This window comes from Helicoverpa zea, chromosome 18, assembly GCF_022581195.2.
Source record: "Helicoverpa zea isolate HzStark_Cry1AcR chromosome 18, ilHelZeax1.1, whole genome shotgun sequence".
Taxonomy (NCBI): domain Eukaryota; kingdom Metazoa; phylum Arthropoda; class Insecta; order Lepidoptera; family Noctuidae; genus Helicoverpa; species Helicoverpa zea.
Window position 1 is genome coordinate 11,439,441 of NC_061469.1, and position 20,869 is coordinate 11,460,309.

General features: G+C 40.4%; 1 protein-coding gene across 1 annotated transcript; it reads left to right on the forward strand.

Moving 5' to 3' along the window:
• Positions 1-494: 494 nt before the first annotated feature.
• Positions 495-17,507, forward strand: LOC124639152 (insulin receptor substrate 1). Its single transcript, XM_047176389.1, has 10 exons — positions 495-1,619; positions 7,365-7,548; positions 9,912-10,037; positions 10,117-10,250; positions 13,240-13,545; positions 14,865-14,963; positions 15,352-15,460; positions 15,708-16,080; positions 16,224-16,845; positions 17,320-17,507. The coding sequence occupies exons 1-10, from the start codon at positions 1,247-1,249 to the stop codon at positions 17,505-17,507; spliced, it is 2,514 nt and encodes an 837-aa protein (XP_047032345.1). The 5' UTR covers positions 495-1,246.
• Positions 17,508-20,869: the final 3,362 nt, after the last annotated feature.

The window sequence follows — 20,869 nt, forward strand, 5'->3', positions numbered from 1 at the left end:
TAGCAAAAGCCATATTCTCAGCGTGGAATCATAAAAATCATTAAATCAGCTGAATTTTGTGATAATTTCTTAAAACATGTTCTGATTAATAATTTATTTTACGTAATAACATGATAATCACACTATTATACTCTAATTTCTTCTAATATCTGCTTAAAATTAATAGTTTGAGATTCGCATCGTACATATATCATTTATTTGTTATGTGATTCTCATAGAATATTCATTCTGTTATATTTATTTTGTACAGTTTTCATATCTAAAAATCTTTAAAGTTCGAAATAATAGATTGCGTGTCTTTTTAAAAAACGCGGGAGAACGTTTGTAGGGAAATGTTCAATCGTCTATACTTTTGCAGTACACGGTCTCATCACAATCGATGCTACAGCTCGGGAATCGTAGCCTATGATTGGCTAACAAGAAAATAGCACAGACAATCTATTAGACGATAACAACTTTGTTTTATTCCGTAATGGAATACAGCGCTATGATTGGTTAATGGTTACGCGACAAACATATAAAGATAACACACCGTATACATAGTTAGATGGAGTACTATTTCGTCGTACAAATAAATGACACGCAATAGTGAAGAACCAATAAAAAACGAGGCGCAAATACGTGTTTTTTTATAAATTAAGTGGTCAAACACAAAAACATTTCCTCGTATATCATTTGTAACGGTTTGCAAAACAGTGTTGTGTCTTAGCAGTGCGTGATAACGTGAAAATCGAATGTTTTGATGTCGCGAGGCATGACCACGGCATGACTTCCATGCCCTGCGTACCTACGGAAGGGCGTGCGGTGCGAATTACGTTTACTATGAATGATTTTATCTCTTTCTAAACTCGAGTGTCTGTGAATGACCGAGTGTAACAGCGAGCGTACCAAATTATGGATTGAAATAGTGTTTGTTGTTGATGTATTATGATTATTTAGCAAAGATAAGATTTTTAACATTAGTGTTATCGTGTTATAGTGAGGAATCGCCGCGGCTCTGCCCACGGAATAAATTCATAAGGTACTACGTCGGATTCGTTACGCCGTTCGATTTATCATAACGAGGTACTATTTACGCACTATATGGTGATTATTATAAGTATTTTTAGTCGTGGCGCGTGTCCGCCGACGGTGTTTTACTATTCGTCGTTTATTAGGGTGACTTTCATCATTGGTGTAAACAACTTCAAGGTTATCGGTTGGCATGTGCCAGAGTCGTTAGGTGCGGGACTGGGATGCAGGAGTGATGTCGGCGGCGGGAGGAGGGGGCGCGGGCGCCGTGGTGCGCCAAGGGCAACTGCGGAAGCTCAAGACGATGAAGAAGAAGTTCTTCGTGCTGCGCGCGGAGACCCCAGAATGTTCCGCGAGGCTGGAGTACTATGAGTCGGAGAAGAAGTTCCGCGCAGGAGTGGCGCCGCGGCGTGTGCTGCCGCTGAAGAGCTGCTACAACATCATGCGGCGACTGGACCTGAAGCAGAAGCACGTGATCGCGCTGTTCACCCGCGAGGAGCAGTTCTGCGTGGTGGCGGACAACGAGCAGGAGCTACACGCGTGGCTCACCGCCATCCTCAAGCAGCACCGCAGCGACGACGCCAGCGACGAGCTGCTGCACCCCATACGTGAGTGACCTGCCCTCTCCACTGCACTCTCACTGTGTAAACACAAACATGCTGCAATGTTTAAGGTTATGTAGCTAACAATGTCATGTTCAAGTGTAAGCCTCTATGAGCATTCACTGTTTATTAAAGAGTTGCCTTGGTAAATGTAAACCATGTTGATATTTCCTGTTTGAAACATTTTTATTATCTAATTGGATCCCAATTATACTTCTGTTTGCGTTTGTAGACACAATGAAGAACATTGTTTTGTTTTTAGTGCTTGGCGTTTTGCAAAACATATTCATTACTAAAATAAGTATTTGTGAAACAAATAAGTCTCACAGTAACACAGATCCAAAAAGAGATCTAAATATATACCTATGTCCTATATACTGATTATCATGTTTAGATTTATCATCTGAAATATGAAGAGATTATAATTCTCAATTGAATCAAAGTCTTTCCCATAGTTAAACTAAGTAGGTACGCTCATTATAGTTCGGCCATTCAGAGAATGCGTTCCTGACACGTCGCGATTGAACTGACGACGTAATAACATTCATTGATTATTGATATAATAATGTTGTTTTAATGCTCCTCAATTGTTAAAACGGTAAACAACCAGCAAAAATATTTTTATCGTAACTGCAACGCCATTGCAAAGTTACGTCGTCAGTTCAATCGCGACGTGTCAGGAACGCATTCTCTGAATGGCCGAACTATAATATTATTCCATTTGAATCACAAACTATAATTAATACATTTAAGCAGTTTTTATAGATATGCAGTTATAATTCTGAACTATGGACTCTAGTCAAAAGCATTGAAATTACAATGAAAATTAAAAACTTGTATGATTTATCATTTATTGTCTAAATCGTAACTTTCCAAGTTGTTTGAATCCATATCAAACTTTCTCCCCCTTGTCGAGCTTTGTATGCTGCAAAGATCAAACATATACACTTTAAAGGTGAACTCGAAGAGAGAAAAGTTAGTCATAATCTTTTGTAATATACATTTTAATACAAATTATGTTAGTATTACCCCTGAGTTAAATTCAACACTGAATATAAAGTTATGTGGTTACGTCAAGCATTTATGAATGGAATTCTTTGTTTACTGAACCACTTACCAATTTTATAATTCAAAATAAACACGGAAAAAGGATCCATAGAGTTTTGAGTTTACATTGTATGATTTCGCAAGTTCATGGAGAATATGAAAGTATGTTCGATCATTTTTATATGTATTATGCAAAGAAGTATTATTGGTATCATTGTAATGTCAATTCAGACAATAAGATGGACTTTGTCAGTTCCAATAACAATGGTATCTTCAAGTTTATTACATGAACATGACATTCAATAGTGCTCGCCTTGTATCAGCTTGATTTTGCCAGACTGACATAGTTTAATACAATAATTAGCATGCTAACTACATGTACTAGTTGTGAAATAACTGAACAGAACCAAAATCCCCTGATAAAAACGCAAAATGCGTACATAGTTACTTCGCAATTTCTTGGGTCTTAGCAAAAAACTTTGCAAAGTACTGCTAGGGCGAAGTCACGGGAGCTAGCTAGGTAAGCAATAAACCATCAGTGAAGTAAAATCCTAATAACTTGGCATAACACAGATGGTAATAAGCGACTTCGGAACATGCCATAAAAAGGCCAAAGCACGGGCATGTACTATGGAAATTTAGGCGCGTACGTAAGAGCCGGTGTCATTGACCCCCGTTAATATTGTGATGCTGTGGGTAAACATACGAATACAATCATTAATCTTAATACGAGTTGTTCGTCAGCGGCGAGTGGCGGCCCTTTTCACACGTTACGATTGTAGGGTTGCTAGGGTCACCGGTTGTTTTGATTTTAGACTTTGTGTTTTTAATTTCGCAATCTTTGAGGTTACTGAAATATGCTGATATCATTTTATTTTTTTTTTCATGATTAGTCATTACTTGGTTGCCTTACGCGTAAGTCTACTGGGGATTTTTTTCTAGACTTTGACGCGGTTCGCTCCATGTGTTGTGGTATTTTTACTGTTTTTGCAGTTGTGACGTAGCTAGCGGTGTAGCCTCGAGGCTTCACGGTTATTCGATCGTATGAACCAATCAATCAACTCAGCCTACCGCAGTCTACAGCTATCTCGATTCTAGCCAGTGTTCTCGATGTTTCATCGCTTTTATTTTTGCAGGGGTAGGATACCTTTTTGCTCTACTGACGTCAGTGTTAAAAGTATAAAGAGCCACTGATGCAGTTTACATTTTATATCTAAATTAAACTGTATAAATAATTATGTTTCGTCCTGGTCCATCGTTTAGTCTAATATATTTTGCATTGTTAGTAGGCTGGCCTGATGTAATCCCTGTTGTATTGTTATTATAATCTTGGTTTGCTGGTCGCTTGCCTCATCAGAAAAACCCAAATGTTCGAGACGCTGCTGGCGTGCGCGCGGCTCCTCTCATGTAAACACCATGAGATCGTCTAATGAGATAGTCTAGCTCTAACTGCACTGTCTCAGCAAGATTATAGAATTTAATTGTTGTTATAGGTACCATGTTCTTACCTGGTTGTTCTTTTCTAAAGAGGATAGGTATTTGTTATTCTAAGGCCGTAGTTACCGCAACCGGTACAGGGTTTAACCAGCGTTTAGACTTTGGACTAATCGCACCTTTTCCGAGATTCTGGTCAAGGTTTTTCCACGCAAGTTTTGGAATTGCAGAATCATTTTGTTATAAAGAAAACCAAATTAGGATTATCCAAGATTGTACCTTATTATCCTGTCATTATAATTTGTATATTTACACATTATCTCACGTTTACAGCAAACTTCAGGAAGTTTTTTTAATATTTAACTGAACCCTTTGTCATAATATTTACACTTTCGCCATTTGCCGTAACAATATCCTTTTTATTGAACCTAGCAGATTATGCTTCTCGTAACACTGGAATATTAGTGCAGTCTATAATTATTCATTCTTTCAAATGTTTTAATGTTTCCTTTCGTATATTTATGGGTTTCTTCCGCCATATTCAGGGAAATGAACTTGACCTGTGGAGGAGATATCAACTTTAAATATTCGTTCCTTTCTGTCAGGTTTAAGAAGCATTGAAGTATGATCTACGGAAATACGATCAACATGTTCAAGGAGGTTACTGTAATTTTGGAGAACACGCACACAACGGTTTTCTACTCATAGGTCAACGCGTGATCTCATATTGTTTGCTAACTAATTTGTGCGTTTACTAGTGCTATGATTAATTGTATTGTTTATTGTGATGCCCGTAAATGATTGTGTTTACTGATAGTGGCACGTGAACTGCAAACATAGCAACGTGTAGTATGTACATACATGCTACGTTGACTATTTCAATTGACGGTCCCGACGTCATGTTTTTCTGCAGTTTATAATACTGTGACATCGTGTGTAAACAACTGCTGATGGGATTGTGATAGGAATATTATTGACCTTTCGACTTCGTTATGACGTTTTTTGTTCTGGAACTGGGTTATTGAGCTGATTTTTGACGACCTCTGTGGCGCACAGGTCACCAAGCCGGACTGCCGAATCTGAGGTCCCGGGTTCGATTCCCGGTTCGATCGACATTTGTGTGATGAGCATGCTTGTTGGTCGTGGTCTGGGTGTTACAATATGTATATATGTAGTTTATCAGTTGTGTTAGCACCCATATCACAAGTTAATTAATAACTTACCATGGGGCTAACCAACCGTGTGTCAAAAAGGTGTCCCGACATTATTCATTATTTATTATTTTATTTATTCATTTTAAGAGATTTTACTCAACTTCCATAGAGTTTCTTGATCTAGTTCTTCTCATAGAAGTGATGAATGGAAGACATTAGGGCTATTATCTGACATTTTCAATATTCAACAGCTTTAAGTGGACGGGCACTAGCTTAACGCATTTCAAACAGTTGACTCGTCAAAATTCAAATGAACTTGAGTCATGCAATTGCGTCATCTGTCTATATCCTCATTATGTTCTGTAAATACATCACTTCAATAATAACCGCAGTGTTCCCGTGTGTTCACGCAATCAGCTGCTTTGTGTGCATCTAGTTCCGTGCTTACAGCCTACGCACTACGCATTGGACGACCTTTGCAGTTGCGCACCGTACTTCATTACTGCGCGCCATTGTTTAGTGTTTGGTAAACAGACATCTCGGAGATAGCTTCGTTTTTTTGTCCATTTGTTTGACGGTGAAAATTACTTTATTGGGTTTAGTGGTGCCGCAAGAAGCTCACTTTCATGTTTCCTACCGAAGGCCCGTATTTCGATAAAATTGTCTTACTATGATATGGGGTTTTCTGGGTCAGATAAAATCTAATTGATTCTTCTCCACTCTAAATTCTACGTTTCACAGGTTCTTGATGTATGTCATGGCTTAAATATTCTACGCAACACCGTAAACGCCCTTCGTCTATCTTTATAAAAGGCCCATGTTGAACGTTTACGAGTTGATAATATTATGATGATAATGAACTACAAAAACAAATAATTTCCTCCAACAGTTTGTGCACAAGGACAATCAGCTGATACATTGTTATCTTATCACGCGTAACTCACTGTTACGATTTAGTTTCTGTAAAGGGTAAGCAAAGATCGCTGATAGACTAATTTTCCTTCAAAAATAGAACACAATGTAACTGAATAATATTTAAACCGTTCTTATTTTTGTTTGTGGTTGGGAGTTCCCCATCCCTGGGAATTCTTGTTTAGCGCGTGTCGGACTGATAGTGGCGAGTGACCACATAAAACCCTAGGTGTCATTCTAACATAAATAATAATTATCGATATAAACTTAAATGCACTCAGTTCTGAAATCACGATGATGTATAAATTTAAATCAGCTTGTAGGTCATTAGGTCATAGCTGAGCGCTAATGACCTAGGCATTGTATACTTGCATCAAGATTGACGAGCTTGGGAATATTCTGTTCGCTATCAAAGCGTTATTGTATGCATGCCTCACATGTTTCGATCTTTGTTTTCATGCATTTCTTGCTAATAAGTCATTACTTAACTTGTAGCTATGAAACGATGTTGTTAGCTTACTTAACTATGCGAAATATTTCAGTTATACTTTTGGAAATAGTTTCAAAGTAATGGGTTAATTGCCTCATTCATTTCAGGAGTACGTCATACTAATCGTAAATGGTATTATGTAAAATGCTTATTTTAGATCATTATCCACTTTTTATTCATTACAACAAATGAATAGGTATACCTAGGGAAATAAACAAATATTGAAAGGAAAAAACATCTGAAATAAATTAATTTCATCAATATAAAACCACAGTGGTTGTGTTTTCCCCTGTAGGTGAGTATTTTTTCCCTAATATGTATTTGTTTACAAGTAAATAATATGTATTTACATGTGATTGCATCGTGGTACCACTAATACGATATTTGGAGGACAAATATATTTTTGGTAAAGTTCAAATTGATAATGATGGTTGAAGCATGTTAGGATGAGGGGAACATTTAGAGAGTAGAGCAAGTTTGACTGTTTATGATGAAGATATTCAATATTGAAAAACACTGTATAAGCAAAGCCACTTAGCTTGGTTTCTGAACCCCTCTATCAGTGTTAATTTGTGGACTCTTTCGGAAAAATGAATAGATACAACTTCCTATAGAGGTGCTCAGAAACTTTCCACTAGTTTTCCTTTTAATCATCAAAACGAACTTTTAAAACCTTCCTATAAGATTGCTAATTACCACCTTCTATAATTTCAGAACACGTATGGCAAGTAAACGTGCAGAAGAAAGGCCTGGGTGCCACCAAGAACATCCAGGGTCTGTACAACCTCTGCCTCACAGACAAGACGCTAACACTGGTGAAGATCAAGAGTCACAACAATGTCATCAGCGATCTTGGTCTACTGGAGCGCGTTGAGTACTCCTTGAAGAACATTCGGAGGTCAGTATGATAAGGAATAGAAGGGCAAAACATTGCGCCCACCCCAATTCAAATTGGGAACAGGGCAGGGAGAAGTATGACTTTTAGACAGAGTTTATTTCTTTCTATATCACGAATGTTTTTCTCGAAAGATTATCAGGTGTCCTCACCCATCATCACTATGTAATGGGACCATTTTACCGACTTCATTGATGGCACAATTTCATTTGTTTGCCAACTTAAAAACATATAGAACTCTGAACTCCTGAACTATTAGAAATAAAATGGGGCGCAACAATCAGTAATAATAGCACTCTCTAAATATGCAACAATTATTTATAATTATTTTCCTTTGCCGTATTCTTAGAAATTGGCCTTAAAACAGCTTTTACGTTCAAGGAAAAATGAAATTGAACTACCTAGGTTTTGATAAGAGTCTTGTAATACTTATATAAAGAAAGAATTGAAGTACCTTAACTAACATAAAACAATTAAGTATTATTAGCAAAAATTCAATGAATATCCGGTCACGTTAACATACCAAAAATGTTACTAATTAGTAGTTTAAACACAAATGAATATAATTTCAAATGTAAAAATATTAGTTATCAGTCTCACATGTAATAAGTGATTAATGCTAGTTCTGAGAATTGTAGATATTTTAGTACAATGTACTACCGTATTGCGGTTTATCCTTAATCAGGGGGAAAATACCACGCTATCGAAACGGGATGTTATGATATTGTAAAGGTTTGAGAATTTTTATTCTAGAAGGCATTTTGGACATTATCCTTATTTGCTTTTGAAAAAAACTTTTGGAGAATATTACGCCCACAATTTGTTCGTAATCTCTTTTATTACTCGGAGGGCGGCAGATGATGATGCATTAAGCTATTCTAATAAAATCGGTGCAACAGGCGGGGTGCCACCCTTTCAAGTTCTTGAAAACTTATCCGATCATATCGCAGTAATTGCGTCAATCCATTTGGAAACTTATAATGTAATTTAAACCCTATTTTTTTATTAAGATTAACAAAAGAGCGATGCTTAGTTAATTCAATCATAATGCGGAAAAAATACTTTGTTATATAACCTTATTTATTTTAACCTCGTAAAACCCCAACTGTAGTGGTAAACAAACAATTAATTAAATTATTTTTGTTGACGCATATAATTATTGGCTCAGTGTCAATAATTATTATGCGTATAATAATTATTAGAGGCAATGGAAGTTGGTTAGATGCGGGTGATTGCATCTGTAGCCGATCGATAAAATCAATGTATGCGATGATATAATAGCAATTTGTAATGCAATTTAATTTGTACGCTGATTTACTTAATTGATCATTATTTCCGTTACCATGGCCCTCTGATATAGAGCGGTAGGTAGTCACCATGTGGAATGTGAACGGTTTTATCAGCGCTTATATGAGAAAGTTATTCCAAGAATATTTTGAAATGGCAACTTATTTTTGTAGACTTAAGACCTTTAAGCAACTAAAGTATAAATTTTTTAAAGAACTCTCAAGTTCTTTGAAAGTTTCGTGTCGGTGCGGCTGCCATGCGGATGCTGTGTGGCATTGGCCGAATGACAAAAACATCTTTGCTGCATCGCAGCCGCATGGCGGATGCAGAATCCAACATGAAAGAGCCCTTAGATTCACTCAGCAACTCATATTATACAATATTATGCATTATTCCCAGAATGATGATTAACTGTTTTCAAATCCTTGTTTTATTTTTGTAACGAATGACATTGGTATTCTTAGAATTACACTCGTCCGTTTTGTAATGAATGCACTCGATTTCTCACAAAGTTCACCTGCGCGCGGTATAGTGGTTACAAGTGATTCATATCAAACTGCTAATGTGGCTAATTCTAATACCGACTGCAAAACAAAATATTATTAGTTGCAAGTTTGAACTTTGTTCTCTGACTCTTATTAAGTACAAATGCTTACGGTGGTTTTCTCTTACATAAAATAGATAAACTTACGCTATCTTTAGGAAAGAATTAAGGGAGTCATACTGGGGCCTCGCTCAAAATTTTAAATCCTCATTCTCTTGCCCTTATCCCAATTTTATTTGGGGGTGCTTAGCATGTTTTATCCTATAATATTCAATATGAACTTTAATGCGATACAGATAAGGTCTACATTTCCGAAATCAAGATCTATCAAATGACTTCCATTTGCTGTCGATTTCTACGCCTGAGTCAAAGGGCCTGAAGAGCTCTGCGAAATTGAACGAATGTGTAGTTTCGCACTAACTTTTCCGTATACCAACTTTTGCATATACTTCGAAACTCGAACATACTTCCATATACAGAGAACTATGTGAGTGGTAAAGGTTTATCGATGTTAAATATTGTTATAATGTTCCAGATGTGGCGATTCCGAGCGTTTCTTCTACATGGAGGTGGGGCGTCAGACGACCACGGGAGCAGGCGAGCTATGGATGCACACCGATGACTCCAACATCGCGCAGAGCATGCACTCCACTATATACCAGTATGTCGTAGTTAAGAAAAATATATTTTTGTGTCAAACTCCTTTCTACCTTCATTTTATCACACTCCGAATCTTCCAGTGCGATGCGCGACTGTGCCAAGGAGACGGAGAATGAGCGCGACCACATCGTGCTGCCGAAGGGGCCCGACAACGCCCTGCCCGCGCGCAGGCAGTCCTACTCCGACGGCCGCGGCCGCGCCGGACTTGCTAACGGTAACTTACTGGCCTATTCACATGGGGCGGGGACTTTGTATGTGGAACCAGATGGCACCCTAACATTTTTAAATATAGAACATTATTTTTTTCATAATCTGGGGAAGATTATCTTGTTCCACAATCAAATTCACAAGTGGCCACGTATTTCGTAACTCATTTAGTTAGATCACATTAGTTCTTATCATGGTAGTTGTAAGGGCTATTTTTCTTTGACATTACATTGTAGTTTAGTACTTTTGCTTGCATTCATGTCACCTGTAGAAGTTGATGCTTGTTTAGTTTAGATCTCTCGTAGTGAAGTGACTAACATTTTGTTCGACGTCAATAATCATAATTGTCAATAATTTGTATTAAGCGTGAAGATCTGACGCTGATTAAGCCCTGATACCTAAAGAAATATGAAAAAAAATAATTTCAAAATGTAATTGGTACTTATTCATATTAGTAAATGTATGACAAAAATGAGCATTATTGGTATTGGTGGTAAGACAAGCTGGCGGGTTGGCTTGCAGACAAGGGCCTGTGCGTGGGCTCGTGCATTAGGCAGTGCGCCTGCGCCAGCGCCTCCTACAGCATCGACGAGCCGCCGCCGCCGCCCGCTCCCGGTACAGCCTTTATATACGTACCACTCACTGTGTCAACACAACCCGAACACCTCTATGCAGACCTTACTACTGGCTTCGTCATTCTTTTGTTTGGGCTACCAACTGAAATCTGTTGTAATTAAATGTTGTATTTAATATTATACAAACTAACATTTTAGCCAATAATTATGGTAGTTATGTCTAAAACAAAAACGTAATATTATAAAAGATATAACTAAGTCGAAGAAGAAAATATTGTGCCCTTTATCTGACAGCACTGACTAACTATTTTACTATAAAAAACTGTGAAAACAATTAAATTATTTTCAGTCTGGGTGGTCCCCGTTTAAAGTCTCATAAAGTGTAAGGTGAAACCAGTAGTATCTGCATATGAGGTGTTTCGCTAACATGGATGGGTTTTGCTCTCTGACATACAGTTTTAGGTTCCGACGGTAGTGGACGTGTGTGGTTTTTGATATGATAGTTGAATGATAATTATTAGCTGATTTTCTTTATTTGTAAAGGTCTTTCCTAAAAGTGTGGAAAGTTTTTTTTCTAACTGTACATAGTTTCCGTTTTGTGAGAAAGTGTTTTTTCTTTTTTTTCCTACTTTCAATTTCACATGTTTATTTTGTGATTGTCCGTTTTATATAGTTCATTCTGTACAAATACCTCATGTATAGTGCTCACGACTTTTTCAAAAACTTATCCTTCCTTCTTGTATATACCCCAAACATTTCACTTTTATGTTGTCGCAGTACAATCTGTATATTTGGCCTAGTGTGGCCTCTACTTTGCCCTAAACTAAGATCCTGGCTTTTTTAATTCCGCAATCGAAGCGTTAGATAGCCAATTGTAGTACCCATTCAACTATCATGTGTCAGAAACTGCACTCCTCCAGCCACCTGCCCCGCTTTCCGATCGGAATAATCATTAATTAGTGCTCTACTAATTCTGTAATAAAAGCTTTAGGGTCAATAATTGTAAGCAAATTGTGCTATATAACTAACGCAAATCGCTGAAGACAGAGATCCCTTGAAAACAGTTTAAATGATCCTTTATTTTATAAAAATGTGACGGATGAATGTAGTTTGTTAATATTAATTATATCATATGTTAACATAGGAATTATTGACCCAAATATCATTAACATAGCGCCCGCTGTAATTAACAATAAGAAAAGAGCTTTAAGTAAAACAGGATTCGTAAATAAATGCTTGGAAAGATCGCACGAGAAATGTGCTTACCCATATTAACATAGTATAAAATGGTGTACTAATATGAACCTTAAGATGGTAGAATAAGGTTTGAAATGCTGTAAAACTCATTTGCTTTTTGATTAATAAGGTATTGTGAACTGTCCACTTGAGCGAATTGAGACGAGTGTGTCAAGTAGCTGTTTATTGAACCTCGCAACGAGTTTAAACATCGGTTTTAACAAGTGAATATTGATATATCTTAAAACTTAACTAAACTAAAAAAATATTGGCATAGGGGGCTGATGGGGATGGTATCAAAAGAAGATAATAGAAGAGAGAGATGCTCCACAAGGGGGCGTTGTATCAGTGTAAATAACTAAGACTCTCCATTATCTCTAAGGGATTTTAAGTTAAAAAAGTTTTGTAATTATTTCAATATAGTTGTCAGCATAACGCTGGAGTGGACAGAATATTCGTCGATAAACTTTATTTCATGAATTGGAACTCAATATCAATAGAAATTAAGTTTTATTTTGCTTGCATGTCATGTCGGAACATCATGTATTGCTTGCATGACGCGGGGGTGTGGCCACGGTGTCCTGTTGTCTGCGTCCTGTGTACATCGTCATAAATACATTATACATACATTGATATACCTACCTGTATAGTTTATAAGAAGGGGTCTGGCAAAATGTTCACTACATACTTCATGTATAGGAAAAATGTGTCCTGTTCTGTCTATTTTGTATGAACTCTGTGGTAGGGTGGTGCATGTAAAGTTGAATGTTACGACGGAGAAAGGAAAGGTTTAGTAATTTTGCCAGACCCAAATGTTTTGCATAACATTTGTACATGTGGCATATAAGACTTACTTTTATTTGGGTTTAGTTACAATAACAGCTGAATTCGTCCAACTGTACAGATAACTTGACAAAAAAAATATGCAACACATTTACAAACGCATTATCCCAGTGAGCAATGGCGCATACTATATTTTCGTCACTGGACGCCTCAAATTGACTAAAACCAGTGAAAATATTTTCACTGAAAATATTTTAAATTCATCGTGTTCATCAAAAAATCATTGCTTCATACGAGTGTGCTAAACCGCCATAGTTCACAGCCACACGTAACATCATAACCACCGCACCGGGTGAGCTGGGTGCATATGTTTTACTTGTCGCTTATCATTGTCTTCCACAGCCGACACCCAGAATAACACACTAACTGATAAAACAGACAACCCGGTAAGGGTGATCAAACACCACCGAACAGAGTCCTTGCCCGGGTACCCTCTATTCCAAGAGCCCTTGAAGATATCTCACGGGAGGACGAGGTCTGAGCCCCTGACGGGGGAGGAGGTAGATCGCGTGCTGGTAGAGAAGGGAGTGACGCACTCGTCGTGCAAAGCGATCAATGGGACGGACGCGGCGGCGAAGAAGACGCAATGGTCGCGGCGCGCCAGCACGGGGACGCGGTTACATAAACTGTCGCCGGCTCATACTAAGAGTATGTATTTTTTGGGGGCGTTCATAGCGCGTTATTGTTTTTTTTTTTTTTCAAAATTGATGTTCCTATATTTTTATACTTGGAACGCTGTTTCGTAATATATGAACGCTCCCTTATCTCACGCGTATCCATATTAACCTTACATCGCACCGCACATTACTAACCTCGTTTTGTTTGGGTTGCCAGATCACAAGACTTTTTTGTAAGCTGGCAACCCGCTTGTGTTGGAATGTTTTTTTTTGTTGTTGAGTGAGCACGCTTACAGACGGACTGACGGACATACTTTGTGTGCATGGCTTCCTGTCTGCTTTCTTGTGTTGTCAATGGTATTTTAATTACATATTGTAAATAGTTAAATTATATGTTAAACTAGGTTTGAGGTAAGTCTTATAAGGATGTATCAAACTTGTAAATATTTTTTAAACAATGTTTATAAGGATAGTTGGCTTTGGGATTTATTTTACTTGTATTTATATTTAGATATAATTTGCAAAACGTTATGAAAAAAGCAAATTGAATTCGTTTCTGGGATGATTTCTATATTTTAACGATTAGCTCTTTTTATTAAAAGTAACAAAATATGTATTTTTGTTAAATAAATGTTTCGTATATTTTAAGCAATTATTTGCCTTTTAAGTTAGCTGCTAAATGCAGTATATATTTAGCACTAGCTTTTGCCCGCGGCTTCGCTCCCGTCAACTGACTTCTCTACTTTACCCTATTTTTTTTTTCATAAGAACCTTCTCCAGACAATAACAAACACAACAAAAAAAGAATTAGCGAAATCGGTTCAGTTTTTCTCGAGTTATGCGCTTACCAACACATTTTGCGATTCATTTTTATATTATAGATTCAACATTTGAATTGGACTGGGCTTTATTTTTAAGTTATTTGAAAAGCTGTTTACATTTTTCTAAAGTCGCATTATTATAAAGTCGCAATTTGCTTATCAATTAAGGTTCTAAAGCTTTTAAAGACACGAGCACGCCCCGACAGCATGCGATGACAAAGAAATCCAGAAAAATAAGCTTTATCACTTTACAATAAAGGTGTTATTTGAATGTTACAAATCCTAGCATCAACCAATTATACTACCTTCATCACTACGCTGCATTTGCCTGTCACAGTCCTTTTAAAAGTATAACAAACACAAAGACACAAATATTCTAAAACATATATACAAAACTGACATTAAAAAAAGCTAGAACATTCGATATAATCAACACTGCCAGTATGCATTTCAATTTGAACCTTACACTGCAAGACATAAAGTTCATATTTCTATAGCGACTTTGTCTAAGCACGACGTTTGCCTACAGACGCGGAAACGCTGCGTAACCGCTGCGTTAGTATGCCGTCCCGAGCCAGTTCCTCGTTTGAGGTGGACAGAGCTCCGCCCAGATACACTGACCTTGATGGTAAGAAACTACATTACATACTTGGTAAAAACTTTTACTCTCCATGTATGAATAAATTAATAAAAAATTTTGATACTGTGTTATTCATTTGCTGGTCAGTTTTGTATTCTTTTAAATTAAAATCAAAATTTTTGGTATATGGATTGATGGAGCTAAAAGACTAGCAGTGTGGGGTGGGCGTTTAGGGGTGCTATAGTATTTTAAAAATATCGGAAGAGAAATAGTGCTAGTTATCTAGCTCAGTAAATTATTTTTTACTACGACTTTTTATGACTGTAGTATCAAAATAAAATAATTCTTCTTTTTTTTTGCAAATAGAAGATGTGGGAAGGTTAAGTGAGCTGTTATTGTATGGTTTCTTAATTCATGTGTTATGATAAATTGTAAGGTTTGGAGGTGTCACGGGACGAAGCCGACGCGGTATCGGACTGGTACCGGACGCCGGCGCGCATTCCTGAGGAACCTGATTGTTGCGACATATCTAGAGATTTTATGAGGTAATCAAGTTGCTTTGTAACTAACTATTTGCTCTTGATTTTATAAGTTACCTTAATGTGATGTATCACGGCTGAGATGCTTCTATTCTATGCTTCATTAGGTATGTAAAGCAGATAACTGTTTTTTATTGATGTTCTAAAATACTAAGGATGTATCGAAATATGAGTTTTTGGTGGAAACTGTACCTAAGGTCAGACAAGAGGCAAGTGTCAGTGTTCAACTTTAACCACATCATGTTGTCCGCAGTTCATCGCTAGCGGGCGGTGGGTCAGTAGCGCACTCGCGCACGTCGTCAGTAGGCGAGGCAGGCGGTTACCTGCCCATGGCGCCGGCCGGCCTCGTGTCTGCCTCATCAGGCTCGCTGTGCTCCGGCACACCCTCCACCGACCCGCGCTTCAGCGAATACCAGCTCGAACCAGCTACTTCCCACATCGGCCTCGAGCGGCCGCCTCGTGCCTACAGTGTAGGGTCACGCCCCACACCCTCGCAGGCCGAGACCCGCCACCGCGCCTACAGCGTGGGGGCCCGCGCCAGGCCGCCGCGGCACCCGCACGCGAGGCCCACCAATACTGATGATCACATGGAGATTGATTTCTCTAATAATTCGCCGGCTAATCGGGTAAGTGATAATCATGTACTTGCTAATTGCTTATAACGACAGCCATGTTATGTAAAAGTATTTTTGTTTAAATGGTACATAAAATAAATGCTCTAAAAATAAAAATATAGTTACTATGAATTAATTATCCTTTCCTTATTAAGGTGATGTCCCGCACGCCACCGACGGCTTGCTTCGTGGAGCCCCGGCCGAAGACCAACGTGGACGAGTACGTGGACATGTCGCCGCGCAACGCCGGCTACGTGGAGATGCGGCCCGGCGAGCGGCCCCGCTCCCCGCCCACCCCCGCGCCCGCGCCCGTCCCCGCCCCGCCCACGCCCGACGGCTACGTCGAGATGAACTACGGCCGCGCGGCTACCAGGCCCATCGCTATCGGGTCCGCGCGGCCCCCGCCGCCCCTCGCCGCGTCGCCGGACGAGAGGCGGCGGCCCCGCGACCCGCGCACTCCACACGGCTCGCAGACACTGTTCGACATGTCGCTAGACTCGCCCGCGTCGCCGCAGGACATAGACACGACTGAGGCGCTGGAAGAGGACCCTCCCCACCACCCGTTGACGACGGTGCGGGAGATCTCTGAGGACGGGCGGCGCAGCCCCGAGCCGGTAGCGCCGCGCCGCAGCCCCGAGGTGTCGGTGTCGCCGCAGTACGTGACGCTGGCGCTGACGGCGCCGCCCAAGACGCCCGAGCCCTGCGGCGACGAGCTCTCCTGCAACCCCACCGCCAACAAGACTATCGCCAGGGTGCCCGACCCCGCCGACATACGAGGTTAGTACTTATCTTATTAGCTACTCAATTTTATTAAATTGCAAGTAGTACTTACTATATGTAATCATGATTGTTAGGTCCTTAAAGTCGTGGTGGCCTAGTGGTACACGCACCTGAATTACGTGCAATGTTTAGCTTGGTAAGTACTAAAGTGACTTTCTTAGTACACTGAGTGACTTACGAGTAAATTGTTGAGATTGTAAGGATTAAAGCTACACTGATAATTGGCTGATTTGTGAACGACCGACGGTGGCTTACGTATCCGGTCGATTCGTGTAGCTACAACCTGTGCAAGTTCATGAATGCACACGCAGCACTGTTTCCAGCCTTAATTTTGAAGGTTGAAATCATTAATCATGAAAATTAGACAGGTGTTCTATTTTCATGATGTCTGTATCCTATCCAACGAGGGGTAGTAAATATTGTGTTGATGACTCCACAAAAAATATTGAAAATGTGTTGTTCGTTTCGTAGCGTCAGAGCCGGGTGCGGCAGGCGCGACGCTGGTGGTGGCGGGCGGCGGCGCGGCGCGCTGGGCGGGGCTGCACAACGCGGCGCGGGACCAGGAGCCGCGCCGCGCCGCCCCCGCGCCCGCGCCGCGCGCCTACACGCAGATCGACTTCCTGCGCAGCGAGAAGCTGCACGCCGCCGACGCGACCTAGTGTCGGCGCCGTGCACTACGCGGCGCTGGACCTGGAGCCGCGCCGCGCCGCCGCCGCGCCCGCGCCGCGCGCCTACACGCAGATCGACTTCCTGCGCAGCGAGAAGCTGCACGCCGCCGACGCGACCTAGTGTCGGCGCCGTGCACTACGCGGCGCTGGACCTGGAGCCGCGCCGCGCCGCCGCCGCGCCCGCGCCGCGCGCCTACCCGCAGATCGACTTCCTGCGCAGCGAGAAGCTGCACGCCGCCGACGCGACCTAGTGTCGGCGCCGTGCACTACGCGGCGCTGGACCTGGAGCCGCGCCGCGCCGCCGCCGCGCCCGCGCCGCGCGCCTCCACGCAGATCGACTTCCTGCGCAGCGAGAAGCTGCACGCCGCCGACGCGACCTAGTGTCGGCGCCGTGCACTACGCGGCGCTGGACCTGGAGCCGCGCCGCGCCGCCGCCGCGCCCGCGCCGCGCGCCTACACGCAGATCGACTTCCTGCGCAGCGAGAAGCTGCACGCCGCCGACGCGACCTAGTGTCGGCGCCGTGCACTACGCGGCGCTGGACCTGGAGCCGCGCCGCGCCGCCGCCGCGCCCGCGCCGCGCGCCTACACGCAGATCGACTTCCTGCGCAGCGAGAAGCTGCACGCCGCCGACGCGACCTAGTGTCGGCGCCGTGCACAACGCGGCGCTGGACCTGGAGCCGCGCCGCGCCGCCGCCGCGCCCGCGCCGCGCGCCTACACGCAGATCGACTTCCTGCGCAGCGAGAAGCTGCACGCCGCCGACGCGACCTAGTGTCGGCGCCGTGCACTACGCGGCGCTGGACCTGGAGCCGCGCCGCGCCGCCGCCGCGCCCGCGCCGCGCGCCTACACGCAGATCGACTTCCTGCGCAGCGAGAAGCTGCACGCCGCCGACGCGACCTAGTGTCGGCGCCGTGCACTACGCGGCGCTGGACCTGGAGCCGCGCCGCGCCGCCGCCGCGCCCGCGCCGCGCGCCTACACGCAGATCGACTTCCTGCGCAGCGAGAAGCTGCACGCCGCCGACGCGACCTAGTGTCGGCGCCGGCTGTCCGACTCTCAAATTCATGCATCAGACTGATTCTTTAGTCGCGGTTTTCACGCTTTATGTCGATAAGTCGAGTGACAAAAATTAAATAAGCCATTTTATTTTACAAACCAAAAACTAACTTCACACCTTGAATTTTATATAATTTGACCAAATTCAGAATACCTACGTCTTAGCCGTTTTACCTGAAGATATCAGAATCAATTGTGTCCGACTTATCGATACAAAGCTAGGCACGCTGTGCGTTATAGATGCAGTGTTGATGGAGAGCACTCGCGACCGACGTGCACGCCACACTGTGCCCCTGGGGTGGTTCTACACTAGACTATATTTTGTACGAAAATACAAAAAAATCAAAACATAACCTAGTTTTAAACACTTTGTTTTAGGAGAATAAATCAAATCATATAATAGTTAAATTAAACTAAAACATCTGCATTGTTGTTAAATTATTAATTTTAGATATTCTGTGTCTTAATTTATCATGTAATGATAATTTAAAAACTCTTACACTGTAAGTTGAATGATCCTCCTCTAGGGGCACAAGTAATAAGATCACCGCCGCTTTATCATTCATCGTCAGCCTGTATCTTAAAAGCAGTTTGATAGATTAAACGAAGCGATGTCCTTCACTTATTTCTAGACTAGCCTACAAGATGTATACTCAGATATTCCCTCGTCTTAAGCATGTATAATATAGCATACACAATTTAATTAATGTATAAATGAGTATACATCTCCTAAGCTCGTTCTGTATTGTATTAGACTCGATGTCGCTTGCTTCTGTTACTATATAATAGTAAACACATTTTGTTATTAATTTTATTCTTATTACATTTTTATAATTATTGTTATGAGACTTCAGTGATACGTTTGTATAGCAAACATATAAATATATGATATGACACTAAAAGAAATTATACTAAGTCTAACTCCAAAAGTTTTCACTAAATTAATACATTATCATGTTATTTTATTCATTTGTAATTAAATATTTATTTCCTTAGATCTTAGTATATCTCTCTAGTACAGTCGCGGTAAAAATATAAGAAATAAATAGAATATTCGTGCACGGGAATGTTTCAGTGAAGTGTTGACGCGTTGGTTCCGTCGTGAACGTTTTAAAAGTAAATTTTATTGTAATAATATAATGCCACGGTTGTGAGAGAGGCCTAACAGTAGTTGGTACCATACGCGATTATGTTCCGGTGACATACTGCCTACTGTGTTCTTAGAATACTCTGTGCAATTTTAAACATAAATGTTATTTCTACACTGTTATTGTTTGTTATCTGCCGTTTCGTGTTCCGTTCGTGGTTACACAAGTCGATACGAGTGATGTACATCACTATTTCACACCATTTTATATACTTACCATTTAGAAGTATCATAACGTCATCACAAATTTATAAAAATAAAAAATGAAGTATAATTTCTAAAGTGATAATGAAATAAATCAATACAGTATGTTCGATATTTATAGATCCATTTTCACTATATTCTATATCGAGGAACCCCGAACGGAACATCTGAAGCTTAGTAAGTAATCGTTTAAGTAATGATTGCTTGTTAAGCTGACCGTCAAGTTAGACAATGATATAGACTAAGTTATTTGAGCTTGCCTGTTTAAAAATCCATGTAAAATAAACATTCATAAAGGCAAAGTCCCCATCGTGATAATTAATGTGTTATCCGCGTAAATATGTCGTTCATTATATTACATTTAAAAAATACCCTTCTAGCTTCCGCCCACGGTTCACTCGCGTCCTAAAGGAACGACTGTTGGATCCGGCGAGTTCGATCAAAATCTATTATTGCTCATTTCTTTCATTAGTTAAACATTTGTATTTTTTTTTTAAGATTGTAATAGGCAAGCTCAAATAGCGTCATCTACGTAAATTATGTGTTCAATACAAATCTGTTTTTATCTTATGACTGCTGTTTATATCCGAAAACATATTATTATAGGAATATTTTTAAATGAATCAAAACGTTGACATTTTTAAGCACATAGGTCGATATTACATTTATTTTTTAACTTTTAATTATTTTCTTGTTACGGGGCTTCGCTTGTTTTTATCCTGAAATCACTGTTATAAATTTTGTTGAAACAATGAATTTTTTTGTTCCAAGTTAATCGTTTTATGTTTTGTTGTAATTGAACTTAATTTTCGAAAATCTGTTTCGTTTTTGTGGGTATTTTGTGCGTCGCATTCAATATTAATTTGTAATGATGTATCTTGAAGTGTAAATTTTAAACTGTTTAATGTATAATACATTTTTAACAATTATCAAGTCATATTTATGTTA

What these genes read in the sequence shown, in the direction of transcription:
- LOC124639152 (XM_047176389.1), top strand. Translation starts at nt 1,247, where the DNA reads ATGTCGGCGGCGGGAGGAGGGGGCGCGGGCGCCGTGGTGCGCCAAGGG. An exon ending in CCGCGCCGGACTTGCTAACG is followed by an intron (nt 10,251 to 13,239) that starts GTAACTTACTGG and finishes TGTCTTCCACAG; the next exon opens with CCGACACCCAGAATAACACA. An exon ending in CAGATACACTGACCTTGATG is followed by an intron (nt 14,964 to 15,351) that starts GTAAGAAACTAC and finishes ATAAATTGTAAG; the next exon opens with GTTTGGAGGTGTCACGGGAC.